This window comes from Ascaphus truei, chromosome 4 (assembly GCF_040206685.1).
Source record: "Ascaphus truei isolate aAscTru1 chromosome 4, aAscTru1.hap1, whole genome shotgun sequence".
NCBI classification, from domain to species: Eukaryota; Metazoa; Chordata; class Amphibia; order Anura; family Ascaphidae; genus Ascaphus; species Ascaphus truei.
Genome location: NC_134486.1, coordinates 115,084,404 through 115,100,378, shown reverse-complemented (window position 1 = coordinate 115,100,378; position 15,975 = coordinate 115,084,404). Strand labels below are relative to the sequence as shown.

At 45.9% G+C, this 15,975-nt stretch overlaps 1 protein-coding gene across 3 annotated transcripts in view; it reads right to left on the bottom strand.

Annotated features, from left to right (window-relative positions):
- The window catches only part of LOC142493050 (interferon-induced, double-stranded RNA-activated protein kinase-like), a 129,344-nt gene that overhangs the window by 23,927 nt on the left and 89,442 nt on the right, over positions 1-15,975 (bottom strand). For all 3 annotated transcript variants that reach the window (XR_012800968.1, XM_075596485.1, XM_075596486.1), the window contains 4 exons: positions 8,190-8,333; positions 3,425-3,523; positions 2,294-2,356; positions 2,114-2,211 (listed from right to left, as the gene is read on the bottom strand). Coding sequence is in view for 2 of the 3 variants with exons in the window: in XM_075596485.1 (XP_075452600.1) it covers positions 2,114-2,211; positions 2,294-2,356; positions 3,425-3,523; positions 8,190-8,333 (404 nt within the window). In the remaining variant the exon portion in view is untranslated. The remainder of the gene's footprint in view (positions 1-2,113; positions 2,212-2,293; positions 2,357-3,424; positions 3,524-8,189; positions 8,334-15,975) is intronic.

Here is a 15,975-nt window from a genome sequence, read left to right as displayed (position 1 = left end):
GTGTAACCTTATGTCAGGGTATGGCGTTCTCCAAGCGAGGACGTTGGATTTTTCACCTGGGGGAGTGTGTAGCCAGGTCTCCCCGGCCTGTCAGTGCCCCCCTCACCTCGCTGCCGATCGCGGGGGCCGCCGCGTCCAATGGCGGCTCCGTCCGGCGAGGGCAGGGGTGAGGGCGGTCAGGTCCCGGCTCGGGGGTTGCTAGGGACGCATGCGGCTGGTTGCCAGGGCCGCACGCGCGTTACAGGGTTCCCGGCGCTCTCGGAGCCGGGTTGTAAGGGCGCCGCCATTGCGTTTCAGTTCGCGCATGCGCAGTAGGCCCCCGGCGGCCCGACAGTCGCGCATGCGCAGGGAGGCCGCGAGAGTTAGGGGGAAGTCGCGCGAGCGTGAGGCTAGTCAGGGGAAGGGTGAGGCAGCCACAGATAGCTTGCGCAGGCGCAGGGAAGGCGCGCACGCGGCCCCAATGTGCTTCTAGGCTCCATGGGACTACAACTCCCATGGAGCATAGCGAGGGAGGCACCAGGTGCCTCATAGTGGCCAATAGGGCTGAAGGATTGCCCTGGAGGAAGGAGATACATTGTTTGGACTGCAGCTACGCAGTCAGTTGGAGCAGCGGAGCAGAAGGGGAAGGAAGGGTGCAGGGAGTGAGTGAAGCTCCTGCATCGCGTAAGGTCCCCTACATCCAAGGTAGGCCCCAACTCCCCACCAGGTTAGTGGGTAAGCACTGAGGGACGGCCCAAGATAGGGACGCTGCCCTTAGTGCGTTAGTGTACTGTCTTGTCAGGGTCACGGCTGGCAGTGTTGTGAGGCCTGAGAAGAAGGCATAGGCTTAGCGTGCAGCAAGTTGCTGTACGCATTCAGTAGGTTGTAGCGCGTAGCTGCCCCGTTAGTTAGTGTTAGGGAGAGTCAGGACTGGGAAGAGTAAGGGGAACGGATCAGGTTATTAACCCCTTAGGTCCCAGAGAGGTCCTCACTCCCCAGTTTGTGGTGTTACAGGGACAGGCCCTAGGTTAGGGACCGTGTCATGTAGTGCCAGTCTTAGATAGGGATCAGCGGATGCTGCAGTTCCTTGAAAGAGATTTGGGCCCAAGTCGGTGCTCAAAGACAAAGACTATCTTCAGGGTGGGACCGCCCCTGGCGGACCCCAAGCAAGGATTCACCGGACCGGATCAGACGGGATCCCAGAACGACAGAGCCTTTGTGAAGTTCCTTGCAGGCCCGAGTGCAGGAGCACTCGGCAGGTACTCTACAAGTGCACCAACAGATCATAACATTCTATTAACACATAGTGGCAGCGCTGACCACGGGACAAGGGTTGGGCTGTGGGCACCGTGTGGGGATGTTATAATGTTATGATGTAATAGTTATCCTTTGTTAGTGTTTGTTCATTCAGTAAACCTGTTATCCATAATACTGGTGTATGTGGTTTCTGAGTGGGTTCCTATGTTAGGGTCATTCTACATTTCCATAGAATCCTACATAGGTGGAGGCGCTGAAACAAGAAACGTTCCAGAGGATTCACCCCAGGCTCTCACTAGCGGAGGCTCAGACCTCCTGTGAGCCTGCAGGCATACGCACCACACCGGTAACACCGCATGTTCTACGCACCCACACTATATATGCGATTGGGTGGGGTGGAATACCCGTTACATGAACATATCACAACACTAAGCCTACTTTTTCTCCACACTTGTATCACAAACTTATATTGCAAAGAACTGCACTTATATTAAACCTAGATAAGAGAAGACATTTTTTGGTCTTTGTTTATTAGCATGGAGAAAACAAAAAGTATCTTGGAATTATGTTCGAACATTGTCTTGGATATAGTGGTCAATTGTTATGCTCTCTGACATTCTGACTCTTGTTTATCTTACTGCATGTGAAAAGTACAAATCGCTGGTACAGTAGCTGCCCAAAACTTTGTTGTAAAGAATTTCACAATCTATTTGTCTTCCTTAAACAAATCTAGCGATGTGTAAAGCAAAGATTTGTCTGCTTTTGTTCTTCATTTCCTATCTTCTGGGTCTCCGAGTGGGGGCGTTTTGTTCTTTCCCCTATCCCACTCTGTCCTCATCAGAGAGCAGATACATGGTCATGGACACAAGGGCCTTACCTTTGACATGAGGAGTTTTCTCCAAAAGAATTCTTTAGGTCAGAGGCTTTGGGTCTTTTCTTAGGATCTTCTGACAGCATTAACTTTATCTTCAATGCCTTCAAAATTAAGTAAATATATTAAATATAAGCAATAGGGGCAGAAATAACAAGATAATTGAAACATTGATAATTGATATACCTCAGCCGGGTATTGCTCTACAAAGGCCTTTGGGAACTGGGCATTTCGTATATTAGTCCATTCCTAAAAGCAAACAAACATCATTTGAATCATTGATGGTCACCGAATGGTAAAACTGTTTAGTACTAATAAGCGATTTAGGGCATAAAAAAAACCCAAGACACAAACAGCCGTTTCTGTAGAGCCATTACTGAAGATATGATTCAAACCACCCCCCCACCCCCACCACCTTTAGCTGGATTTCAAATCTTCCTCGAACCCAGACTTTAGACTAGTAACAATGATGCCAGCAAACTAATACCATCCATCATGCACCACCAATTTGCTGCCAGTAAGTAGTGCAGTTAGTCTTTAGTCTTTTGAAGAGCACACATCAAATCACATAAAAAATGTGTGTTAATTCCATTCTGTTCTCAGTTACCTTCATTGTTTCCTTTCTGCTTCTGAATCTAGGACATCATTCTGGTTCTCTCTTACTACAGAAATATCACAATCTACAGTAGCTCCAGATTTTTAGGTCAGGCACAAATAGACCATGTTTCTGAACTGGCTAAACAGGTTCTTCATATTGTGGAGTATGATAATAAATCGACCCACTCACCCAATTCTGGTTGCCATCCTAATTTAAGAACACAAACTTCTTAAATATGAGTTAAAAAAAAAAAAAAACAACCTATGCAGTAATTATGCTACAAACCTATTTTCAATTGAAAATTAATATGTTTTTACTGTTATATCTAATTATTTTGTATATGTTTTGTATGTGTGGGATCTATTTCTTATGACTGAAAAACACATTGTGTTTATAGTAATTTAATTTCTGTTGGAAGATAAACTATCAAAGTGAAATGAAAGTCTGGCAGAAGTAAGCAAGCTATCCTGGGTACTGTCGCATGTTAAGATAGTCTTTGTCATAAAGACGTATTCCAATAATGAATCCCAACTTCAAATACATAGGCGCTGAAACATAACAACAATTTATATAATCTGCAGGTGCAGGTAATCTGGTCAGGTGACGATAGCTAAAAAGCACCAACACTACATATTAGTGGTGCAGAAGTGATGCATTGCTGTCCGTCTTGTTTTGCAAGTCTAGAGCATTATGTTGGCTCGAGTCTTTTCAAAACCTACCTTATTTCTCTCAGAAAAATTGTAATATTTCCAAAGAAGTTCAAACAGTATTAACCCTAACGGAAATATATCAACTTCATTTTCATAAGTCGTTCCTTTCTAAAAAAGAAAAAAAAAGACAAGTTATTTAGTTTAATAATTATGTTTCACTTCTTCGCTGTAACATGTAATCAGTAGCATTTAATTATAAGGGATTAATATATTCTCCATCCTAAATAGAAGATCGTACTGTAACATGCAATGTAGAACTTAAAGCAGCAGTCCAATAAGTAATTAGTAAATTGCCAATCGATCCGTTCTCCTGTGATCGGTCGGCTACGGTGCCCACTGAAGATGCGGAGGACCAGAATGATGAGAACGGCCTTCATCCTGGCAGGGGTAAGTACAACTTTTATTTACTATATGCTGGCTGGGTAATGTTTTATTTTTAACGAATGTAGCCAGGTCCCCCTCTGCCCTGCGACACCCCCCCCCTCGTTACCTCCGCTGCCGGGGGTCACTCGACAGACCCGCCGGCACTTCTGGAGGGTGGGGGCCGAGCAGGGAACGCTCGGGTGCTCCCCGGCGGCTCCCGAGCAGGGCGCCGTCATCTTGCGCGAGTTCGCGCATGCGCAGTACAGCCGGAGATGCAGCGGCCAGCCAGAGACATTGCGCATGCGCAGTGATATACACGCGCGAAACCTAGCCTACCAGGGAGGCTCTTGGAAGGGACTACAAGTAACATGAGCCTCAGCAGCGACCCACGTGATGCCAGGGAGACAATAGGGCTGTAGTATCTCCCTGCACAGAGGGATTGATACATTTCGCGCTCTGAGCCCACGCTAGCAGTCAAGACCAGGAAGAGCTAGGGGAAGGAGGTGAGTGCAGGGGTCTGTGACCCACTGCATTAGGCCAGCAGCCCCCTAGGCCCCAGTTAGGTCCTGAGCCCCTTATAGCTTGTGGTGCTGTAGGGACAGGCCCTAGGTTAGGGACCCTGCCCCATTAGTGATATTGTCAGTTAGGGACACAGCGGACACTGCGCTTCCCACCAACAGGCTTGGGCTCAAGCCTACACCACTAAAAGAGCTGGACTATCTTCAGGGTGGGATCGCCCCTGACGGAACACCACACGGGTGAACCCGGATGTCGTGCAGGAGATCGCCGGATCCTTTGTGAAGATCCTTTTAAGCCCAGGTGCCGCCGCACTGGGCAGGTATCGTTATAAAGTGCACCAACAGAGTACTCACACATAGTGGCAGCGCTGACCACGGGACAAGGGTTATACTGTGGACACGGTGTGGGGGTACACGGCGGTGGGCACTGGGTATACGCTCCTAAGCGGGAGTGACTGACATTTGAGACTTTGGTACAGTTATTGAGTTGATAGCATATGGTTAATGCACGTGTATTGTGTTATGTTGATGCTGCATATAGTAAATGGTTATACTTATACTCCTGTGTATGTGGTTACTATAGGTGGGTCCTGTGTAGGGAACATTCTACACTCCTAGAATCCTACACAGGTGGAGGCGCTGACCGAAGAAACGTTCCAGAAGACTCACCCCTGGCTCTCACTAGCGGAGGCTCAGGCCTCCTGTGAGCCTGACAGGTATAACACAGCACACCTGGTAGCATAGGTTCCCCCTCACATACACTCTATATGCGATTGGGTGGGGGAATACCCATTACACGGACAACTTTTGTCTTGGGGGGGGTTGTTGGGGGGTAGGTAGTAGGTTGCCCATTCATTGCCATTGGGGTTATCTGTGCTATCATTGAGGACATAGATAACCACAGTGCCAGTCAGTGGGTGTATTGGCTAGTGTTTTTTGTTGTATTGTATTTTAATGTTTATTTTATTTAATTATATACATTTTTTTTTTTTTTTGCATAAAAAATGGGCAAAAGCGTTATTAGCCATTTGGCTACTAGTGCTTTTGCCCATTTGTGTGTGCGTGGTGATGGGGATAGAGGGGGTGGGGGATGGGGCAGTTTCCTCGGGGTTGGTGGTTAGGCCTACTGGGAGTGTTGTGGGAGGTGTTAACCCCTTATTACCTTAGTGGTTACAACCGGTAAGGTAATAAAGGGGTTAACCCATCCTGCAACCCTCCTGGCAGGTCTAACCACCCTCCCTGGGGCAAATACAGTACACCCATCACCCACCCCATTAAAACACCAGTAACTCTTAATTACTTGAGTGGTTGTAACTGCTAGGGTAATTAAGGGGTTATTGGTGTTTTAATGGTTTGGCATCGGCCCTTACATGTTCGGGCTGAAGAGAAGGATGCCTTCATCTTGGCAGGGGTAAGTAAAACATTTATTAATTTAATGTGTTATGTATTTTACTGTATTTGAATGGACAAATGCGCTAGTAGTCATATTTGGCTACTAGGACATTTGTCCATTCCTTTGGGGGTGGTTTGTTGGGTTAGAGGTGGGTAGTAGGTGTTACCCCCTTCCTTATCTTAGTGGTAGTAACTGCTAAGGTAATGAAGGAGTTAACCTCTCCCGCAACCTTCCTGGTAGGCCTAAATACCCACCCTGGGGCTACTACCCCTTTCACCCACCCCCTCTACCCCTAACAAAGCGGGAAGTTTGGTTTAAATCCTTCATTACCTTATTGGTGTAACCCCTTTATTACCTAGACGCTAAGGTAATTATCATTAAAAGAAAATTAAAGCTTCTAGTATTGAAGCATGGGGTTTCTGCAGCTGAACCGCATTAAATTTCAGCCCCGGGGACACCCTGCTTCCTGAGTTCAGGCCCCGGAATTGGATGACAGTATATCCTGCATGTTTAATTTTCCCGCGACACGTGCCCGGGACATCTTAACCCACAGCAGATACCAGCACCCCGTACTGGGGCCTGTAACTCGGAAGCAGGGGTCCCCGGAGACCCTCTGCTTCGATAATAGGTTTTTAAAATAAAAGCAGTGCGATCGCCTGTTCGAGGTGCGCAGAGAGAGTGACTGATTCTGTCTACTCTCACTGTGTGTCTCTGTCAGACTGATGCAGCCCGGTAGGATTCACACAGCAGGAGTCCCATTCAGAATCAGAGACCCCCGCTGTGTTAATCCTGGATGGCCATTTTATGGTTGCGGGGATTCCGCAAAGATGCGGGTGCCAAAACTGTTTCATTGGTGGATTCTGTGCCAGCTATGAGACAAACCATCGCTCTGCATCTGTAGCAAGGTGACATTGTAGCAGGGGCAACCATGTTTAAAATTGCTAGAGCTGTTGGGTGTCGGCCAGGCAGTGGTTAATCCCTGCCTGGAGGAAGGCAGGACTATATACATATAAGAAATTCCATATGCTGGAGAGACTTAACTTTGGCCTAGGAAAGCCCGATCCTTTATATTGCTGACCTATCTTTTATAAGTTTTTATTACCGATTTCAATATATTAATTTTTAGTTCAGACATTTCAAGGCAAGGCACTAAAATAAAGGACCATTGTGTGTCCAAACGCGACAATGGGAGAAGTCAATTAAATAAGGGGCAATCCCGAATATACATCACGTCTGGAAACCCTTCCAATACTCCATGTGGGAACACACGTGATGCGTCCTGTGAAATATGCCAATTTAAATATGTAAAATATATTCAAATGAAATTCTCTCTCCTTGTTTCCCCCATTTCAGTGTCTAGATGGAGTAACGCCAAAACTTAAAAAAACGTTGCATAATTTATAACGCATTATCCTAAAATATCAGAACTTTAAACAGGCAATCTAGGCAGCCTTTTTTTTCCCATTTTGTTTATTTTTTTCCCCCATAGGGTTTATTTTTTTTCCCCCATAGGGTTGAAGCAGAGGATCTCTGGAGCTGTTCTCTGCCGAAACGTTGGACCTTTTGGTGGCACATTAAATATTCTTTGCATAAGACCATGTGCCTGCTTCCATTTCTTCTACACTGTTCTCCTCTGGGATGTCTGGACCTCCCTGGACCCAGCGCACCGGCAGATAAGTACCCCCCTCCAGCACCATATTGCAGTGTGCATGTACTTCTCTCTATGACTATCTCCGGAGCTGAGCCCCATTAATATCAGCTCCGGAGACCCCCTGCTTCCCGAGATACTCGTAGTCGGGCTCATGTAATGGTGGATTTTCAAAGCTCCCACGTCCTTAGGGCCAATAGGAAGCCGTGATGTCATTGTGTGCGGCTTCCTATTGGCCCGCGTGACGTGGAAGCTTTAAACTTTGCCGAGATACCGGCATCCCCAACAGAGTTAAGTATCTTGGGAAGCAGGGGGAGCAGCTCAGGAGACCCCCTGCTTCCAACCTACTGTATGTAAAGGAAAAAATAAAGAAAAAACATCCACTTGGATAGTTCCTTTAACTCTGTTAATGAGCTCATTTACAGACTACATTCTTGCATATACAGTAATTACTTGGCTGAAGATGTTAACTCAGGGAATATAAGCTAAACACACAAGAGTCAAGATAAATGCAATTTGGGATGCCCCAACTCTATGGGAACAAGAGCAACAAACAGGAATAGTAGTGGGTGCTGCAAGCAGAAAAAACCTAGTCAGGGTAACTGCATGTAGAACAGAAGAGTAGCTGAGCACACCAAAAGAAATGCAATAATTTATAAAAAGTTCATTTTATTGACTGATTACAAATGGTTTGTGACTGTAATCAGTCAATAAAATGAATTTTTTTAAATAAATTATTGCATTTCTTTTGGTGTGCTCAGCTACTCTAACTCAGGGAATATAACATACGTTCCTTACTTGCAATTATTTAATGCATTTCATGTAGGTGTTTATTTACATAGTGGCATTCACCTGTTCTGGGGCCATGTAAGATAGAGTTCCAATGCATTGGGTTCGATGTAGTGCTTCCTCTTCATGTTCATCGGTCATTGGAGTCACAAGACCAAAGTCACCTATTTTGATTTTCAACTCTTCAGCAACAAATATGTTTAAAGGCTGTAACATATAAAAATGAATAAGAATAAGAAATGAATCCAGACTATTCCACAATGCATTTGCAACTTAAGCAGTCCATCACCTCATCAGTTATGTTTGTATGCTAACATCAGTGCAAACTATTACCAAAATCATATTAATATACAATAAGGAAACAGGCCTCCGTATCGGGTACAGGTGTCTCCTGCAAGTTAAAAAGTACCCTGTCACAGCCCACGTGACGGGGCATTTAAACAGCCCCAGATACCAGCACACCATACAGAGACCTCTACCTCGGGAAGCAGGGGGCCCCCCGAGACCTAAAATTAATGTGGTTCAGCTACGGTGACCGCCTGCTTCAATCCCATGTGATCAAAATTAAAAAACTAAAAGCAAAGCTTCATTACCTTAGTGACTAACGGCTAAGTAAATGAAGGGGATAAACTATCCCACCATTCTCTCATACCCCCCCTGTCGAGTGGCCTAACCACTCACCCTCTAGATGAATGCCCAATATCCAATTAGCCAAATGTACAGTAAATACCAAAAAAAATACATTTGATACATAAAACCATTGATTGTCACCATGAATTACTAGACCCTCTCAATGGAGAGCTACATTGGCAATCAATATTCATGTTTAATTGAAAAAAATACATTAAAAATAAAAGTACATTAATATGTTATATATGTTTTTATTTATACAGCGCCATTAATGTACATAGCGATTCACAGTAGTAATACACGTGACAATCATATAAATAACAAATAATACAAATAACAAATCATGGAAATAAGTGCTTCAGACATACTGTAAAAGTAACATTTAGGGAAAGGAGTCCCTGCTCCGAAGAGCTTACAAGCTAATTGGTAGGAGGAACATACAGATACAGTAAGAGGACGTACTGATAAGTGCGTCTGCAAGGGGCCAAGCTTTATGTATCAGTTGTATAGTGTTAGCCTCGAAGCTACTCGACTCACATGCTTCTTTAAGCAAGTGTCAAGGTGGGTCTTAAAGGTGGATAGAGAGGGTGCTAGTCGGGTACTGAGGGGAAGGGCATTCCAGATGTGTGGGGCAGCCAGTGATAAAGGTTTAAGGCAGGAGAGGGCTTTAGATACAAAGGGGGTAGAGAGAAGACATCCTTGAGCGGAAAGCAATTAGGATGGTGCATAGCGGGAAATTAGGGCTGAGATGTAAGGAGGGGCAGAAGAGTGTAAAGCTTTAAAAATGAGGAGGAGAATTGAATATGCGATACAGGATTTGATAGGAAGCCAGGACAGAGATTTCAGTAGGTGAGGCGCAGAGACAGATTTAGGAAAGATTAGAGTGATTCTGGCAGCAGCGTTTAGGATAGATTTTAGGGGAGACAGGCGAGAGGCAGGAAGGCCGGACAGCAGGAGGTCACAGTTATCGAGACGGAAGAGAATGAGGGCCTGTGTCAGAGTTTTAACAGTCGAGCAACAGAGGAAAGGGCGTATATTTGTTATATTGCGGAGGAAAAAGCGACATGTTTTAGATACGTTTTGAATGTGGGAGAAAAAGAGAGAGCAAGAGAGTGTGACCCCTAGGCATTGTGCTTGCGCTACTGGGTGTATGACCGAACTTCCAACCTCTAATGTGGAAAGAGGTAGTGGGATCAGGTTTGGGAGGAAGTATGAGGAGCTCTGTTTTTGCCATGTTAAGTTTAAGTTGTCAAAGGGCCATCCAAGATGATATCGCAGAGAGACATTCAGAAACTTTGGTCTGTATAGCAGGTGTAAGGTCAGGGGTTGAAAAGTAAATGTGTGTGTGTTGTCAGCATAGAGGTGATATTTGAACCCAAGAGAAGTGATTAGGTCACCAAAAGCAGGGGAGTACAAACTTTTAGTGCTGCGCCCCACTGTCTCTATCCCCCGGCTCTCGCGCCCCCCGCCTACCTTCGTCCGCATCAGATGACGGTGCAGGGTCATGTGACGTCACGTGACCTGCAGTGTCATTTGACCCGTGTGACGTCACGTCACATAGTGCCATGACGCGTCACAGAGCTGCTGAATCCCGGTAAGTAAACAGTTACAGAGGCCTCACGCGATCCCTCGCATTAAATTAAATGCCTGGGGGAAGAGCGAGGGGCCTCTGCAACTGCCCCCACCCCCCCAGAAAAATCTCCCGCGCCCCCCACTTTGCGCACCGCTGACCTAGAGAGTGTGTACAGAGAAAAGAGGAGAGGTCCCAGGACAGAGCCCTGGGGTACCCCCAAAGAGAGGTCGATAGAGGAGGTGTTAGAAGAAGAGACACTGAAAGTACGATGGGAGAGGCAAGAGGAGAGCCAGGATAGAGCTTTGTTACGAATGCCACGAGTATGGAGAATGTGAAGGAGAAGAGGGTGGTTCACAGTGTCAAGTGCTGCAGAGAAGTCGAGTAGTATGAGCAGAGTGTAACGACCTCTGTCTTTGGCAGCATGGAGGTCATTAGTTATTTGAGTGAGTGCTGTTTCAGTGGAGTGAGCAGTGCGGTAGCCAGCTTGTAAAGGGTCTAGGAGAGAAAACGTGTTGAGAAAATGGAGCAAGCGAGAGAATACAAGATGTTCAAGGAGTTTAGAGGCAAAAGGCAAGAGGGAGACAGGCCGAAAGTTAGAAAGACAGGTAGGGTCAAGTTTGCTGTTTTTGAGTAATGGTATAACTGTTACATGTTTGAAGGAGGAGGGAAAGGTACCAGAATAGAGGGAGGAGTTAAAAATTTGTGTGAGCATAGGGATTATAGAAGGAGAAAGGTTTTAGGAGATGGGAGGGAATGGGGTCAATATGGCAAGTGGTAGATAGAAAAGAGGAGAAAAGCAGTGCCACATCCTCCTCTGTGACAGCGGAAAAAGAGTCAAGGGAGGCAGCAGGAGAGTTAGGAAGACGTGTAGGATGGGAGGAGGAAAGAGAGGGGATATCCTTGAAATAGTCAGCAAAGTCCTGAGGTGAGATGGAGGAGGAAAAAGAGGCAGCTGAGGGTGGTCTGTGCAGAGAGTCAGAGAAAGAGAAGAGTCGGCGTTGATAAGACTTGTGCGTGTTGATTAGTGATGAAAAGTACAAAAAAAAAAAGAAAACATAACCCCCGTTCATTACCTTAGTGGCTAACCGCTAAGGTAATAAAGGGGTTACCCCTCCTGCTACTGCCCTTCCCCCCCTCCCAAGAGGCCTAACCACCCTCCATGGGGGGCAACTATACCTATCACCCACCCCTCTACCCCAAAACACACAGTAATGGGAAATATCCCTATTAGCCAGATCTGGCTAAAAGTGCTCTTGTCCATTTTTGAAGCATAACAAAATACACGACAAAATACAATATATTATTACCGTGGGAGGGTGGTTAGGCCTCCCAGGGGGAAATGGGAGGTATTAACTCCTTAATTACTATAGCGGTTACTACCCAGTAGATTGAGATTTCATGGTTGGGCATCGGCCCTTTATTGGATGTTGGTGCCACTGAGGAGGAGGATGAGGACAGCCTTCATCCTGGCAGGGGTACTGTAAGTACTACTTCTATTTACTTTTTATGCTCATCAACGGGCAAACGTGTTATTAGCCAGATCTGGCTAATAGGGCTACTACCTATTACGGTGTGTGGTGGTGGCAGGGGAGAGGGGGAGGTGTTGGTGGGGGGGGGGGGGTTTGGGGGTAGAGGGGATGGGCGTAGTAGGGTGCCCATTGATGGCCACATTGGGGGCATAGATAACCACAGTGACTGTCAATGGATTTGATGGCTATTTGATTTAAATGTAATGTACAGTATATTTTATGGTTAGCCACTATGGCAATGAAGGTGGGCTAATTAATGTATTTTTATTGTTTTGGCAATTACTATACTGTATGTGTATTTTATTTTGGTAAATTCCCAAAACCACTATTAGCCACATTTGGGCTAATAGGGATATTGGGCATTAGTCTAGAGGGTGGGGGATGTGGTCAGGCCACTCAGGGAGGGGGGACCGTGGGGCGGCACCCCATACAGAGGTCTGTTCCTCGGGCAGTAGGGGGTCCCCGGACTTTAAATGAATGCGGTTCAGCTCCCGAGACCCCCTGATTCAATCCTATGTAGGAAAAAGAAAAACCTTGCAATCTGCTGTAAGAACTGTGCGGAGAGAGGCAGAGAGAGGGACTGCTTCCGTCTGATCGTTCGGCACAGCTCTTAGACTGGTGGCGGGCCAGTACGATTAATGCAGCGGGAGCCCCATTAGGAAGCAGGGACCCCCCCCCCCCCTGCATTAATCCCTTCAGGGCAGCCAATTTACTAGGCTTTTAGGCGCAGAGAAGCTGCAATCGGACCACTCTCAGTCTCTGTTTATCAGCAATTTCCTTGTATCCAAAACAGCACTGCATCTGTATATAAAAAAGACAGCAATATAAAAACAAGAGGACACCTACTGTATACATAATTCTAAATAACTCTGGTCACCATAAACCGATTAAGTCCCAGTGTATAGTGATCACCGCTAGTTAGATATTGTTCCACATGTTGCCTCTCCATGTCGACCAAAAGTTGATTGCTCTGTTGACCCGTTTCATTTGCTCCAGATGCAGCATGGCGCGGATATGGTGCATCTGTCCCGTTTGCGTCAATGTCACCTCTGCTTCCCATTAGTGACTTCCCATGCTGGGTCTGGAGTAAACAGGGCTGCACTCTTGACCAATAATTTTTTGGTTGACATGGAGGCACCACTTAAAATCTATGGAATGGAATGAACACACTTCCCTGCAATGTGGAACGACATCTGACTTCCGGTAATCTTTTTTTTGTTGCTATGGACTTCCATTTTTCTATTTTCTGTGATGGACTTATATTTGTGATACTGTTGTTTCATATGCAGACACGGTCTTATAAGTTAACAGTATTTGGTGGTTATTAGCATTGTTAATAACCACATGATCACATGGAGGAACTGTTAGTTCCCCCTGTGTTCAGATTCCCTGCTCCACATCAGATCGAAGTTATATAATATTATATATTGGGTATCCTCGCTTTTTTTTTAATATTGCTGTATTTTCATATATTTTTGTGAATATGCCACGTTATAATATTTTTGTATAGAAATAAATGATAATACTTTTTTGATTGAGTACTGCACAGTTTTGACACAAGGAGTGCTCACCGATTAATTTGCTGCAAATTACATGCGAATATAAAAAAAAAATGGTTTGTGTGTTGAACACGCGCATTTTAAGTGAAACTTCTTTATTTTCACACAGAAGTAATATTGCGAAAAGTCTTTCATTCAAGCAAAAACATCAAAAATGAAAATACTATTTCATTGGCAAAACACAAAAGTTGAAGTATGAACGCGAGTGCTCGGCACAAAGCCCGTTTTTTTTATTGTGTTTATATGTAGGAGTGTGAAATAGCAAGGTTCAGAATTCATGCCATATTCTTTATTCTTGGTAAAGCTTACATTGTGCATTCTCTTAATGATCAGATAAATATGCTTAAATCGATATTTTCACTTATACTTGTACAGTAGGGCCCCGTTTCTCGGCAATCCACCAATATGGTACTGTTTCATGACTGTAGTCATGTTTCAACGCATGCGCAGAAGGGGGTCGCCGAGTCCGCTGCATTCTGGGACGGCGCAGGAGGGAGGAGACAGGAAATTGTCGGTGGACATAGCATTTGTGCGCTTTGCACAAGGTCCAGGGAGTGAGAGGGAGATTGCAAGGACAGGGTCCAGGGGGAGGGAGGGGGACTGCGAGAACAGGGTCCATGGGGAGAGAGGGGGACTGCAAGGACAAGGTCCGGGGGGAAGAGAGGGGAACAGCGAGCCCAAAGGCTGGAGCATGAGAGACCCCCCAGGCTGTGGAGAGGCCCCAGGGGGTGAGAGAGTCTTTTCAGACTGACCAGAGTCCACAGCTGGGAAGAGGAGAGACTTCCCCCACTAAATACAGAGACCCCGCACTGGCAGTGACGGGGGGGGGGGGGAGAGGAGAGAACAGACCTCACTCCCACTATAGAGCCCGGCGTGGGGAGAAGCCTCCAGTTACTCACAAGCGATCCCCCTCCCCTAAACTACCACCAGAGAGATCGCCACTATACGGAGACAAACCCAGGATTAGATAGACCACCCAGGCCTCTCTTACCCCCCTCGCTGTTCCCCAGGTCCCTCCCAGAGTCTTCTTCCTCTCGCCTGTGTTTGCAGCCTCTCCTGCACCTTTGCACAGGCTGGGCCTCTACATGTTACCGGAGTGCGGGAAGGAGGCCTCGGGCTCTGTGCTGATGGTGTTGGCGGTGCTGCTGTCTGTAGGAGGAAGCGCAGTCACTGTGCTGGCCTCCAGTTGTAAACAGGATGGCAGGCCTAGGACTGCTGGGAAAGCGGTGGGCCCTGGATCCGAGGTAGGGAAGGTGGTGTGCAACTGTGTGGATACCGGCATAAGCCTGCCCCTGAGCCCCCTACCCAACCGGACCAGCACCCTGCTAGTACAGCACGGTATACCCCTCTGAGCTTCTGCGTGCGACGGCCAATCCTGCGCATGTTGACGGACAGCCCTATGCATTCGCAGTGTCTACCCCTCTTGTGTATGCGCTTGCCGATGGCCGCTCCTGCGAATGCTCGAGGAGAATGCATCCGGCCCCCGAACTACAACTCCCAGCAGGCTCCAACACACAATGACGTCACTTCCACCGACACTTCCGTCTCCATGAAGGAGATGTGTGCCAATGGAAATTTCAATTCATGCAGGTGCCAGCAAAGAAGTTTCACTTCAAAAATTGATTTAAAAGGAGACAAAAACAAATCAAGAACTGAAAGAATAATAGCAGGGAACTTAAATTAAAGCTCAACAATCGCTTCAGCTTGCTCAAAATGCATGGGGACGCTTAAACAAATTATGAAGAATTTATGAAGATCGTGATTGAATGTGCAAAAATAGACAATAAGAAAATATCAGATGAGACAAAATAGCTACTGGTGAAACGACAAGAAATTAAGCAATCCCAGGATCCAAGACAATCCACAAATATATAACTGAAGATGTAAGAAAATGTAACTGTGATATGATGCAGCAACTTCTGATTGGGAAGAAGCAAATCATCACACTCAAAAAAGATGATAGATCAACAATAAAAGACCATGCACTTATCATAAGGAGAGTTCAGGACTTCTGCATTAACTTGTAACAAAAACACAGATAACACAAGACAAAGTGCATCAGAGGAAGAACGAGAAGAAACCACTAATTATGTACTATGCATCCTTCCAGAAGTAGCAACAGCAATATAATCCAAGAAGGATGGAAAGACCACCGGGGAAGATGGAAATCCCATCTGATATCTTAAAAGAAGCTGGGGAAGTAGAGAAAATCCTTGCAACACTCTTCACATTCTATTTGAAGAACAGGAAAATTCCAGAACAATGAAGCGATGTCATAGTTATCCTCATGCACAAGAAAGGAGACAAAGACCTCAAGAACTATACACCAATCAATGAATTTACTTCCAATCAGTCACAAATCGATTGCAACAAACCCTGGCCTTTGCCCAGGCTAGATAACAAGTGGGATTATGTACTGAATACAACACAATGGACAAAGTTGCACAAGAAGATTTTCCAAAATAATGAATACGATCTACCACTCAGTTTATGATTTGTGGATTATGAAAAAGCCTTTGATTCTCTTTAAACCTACTGTAGGTGGTTTTAAATGCATT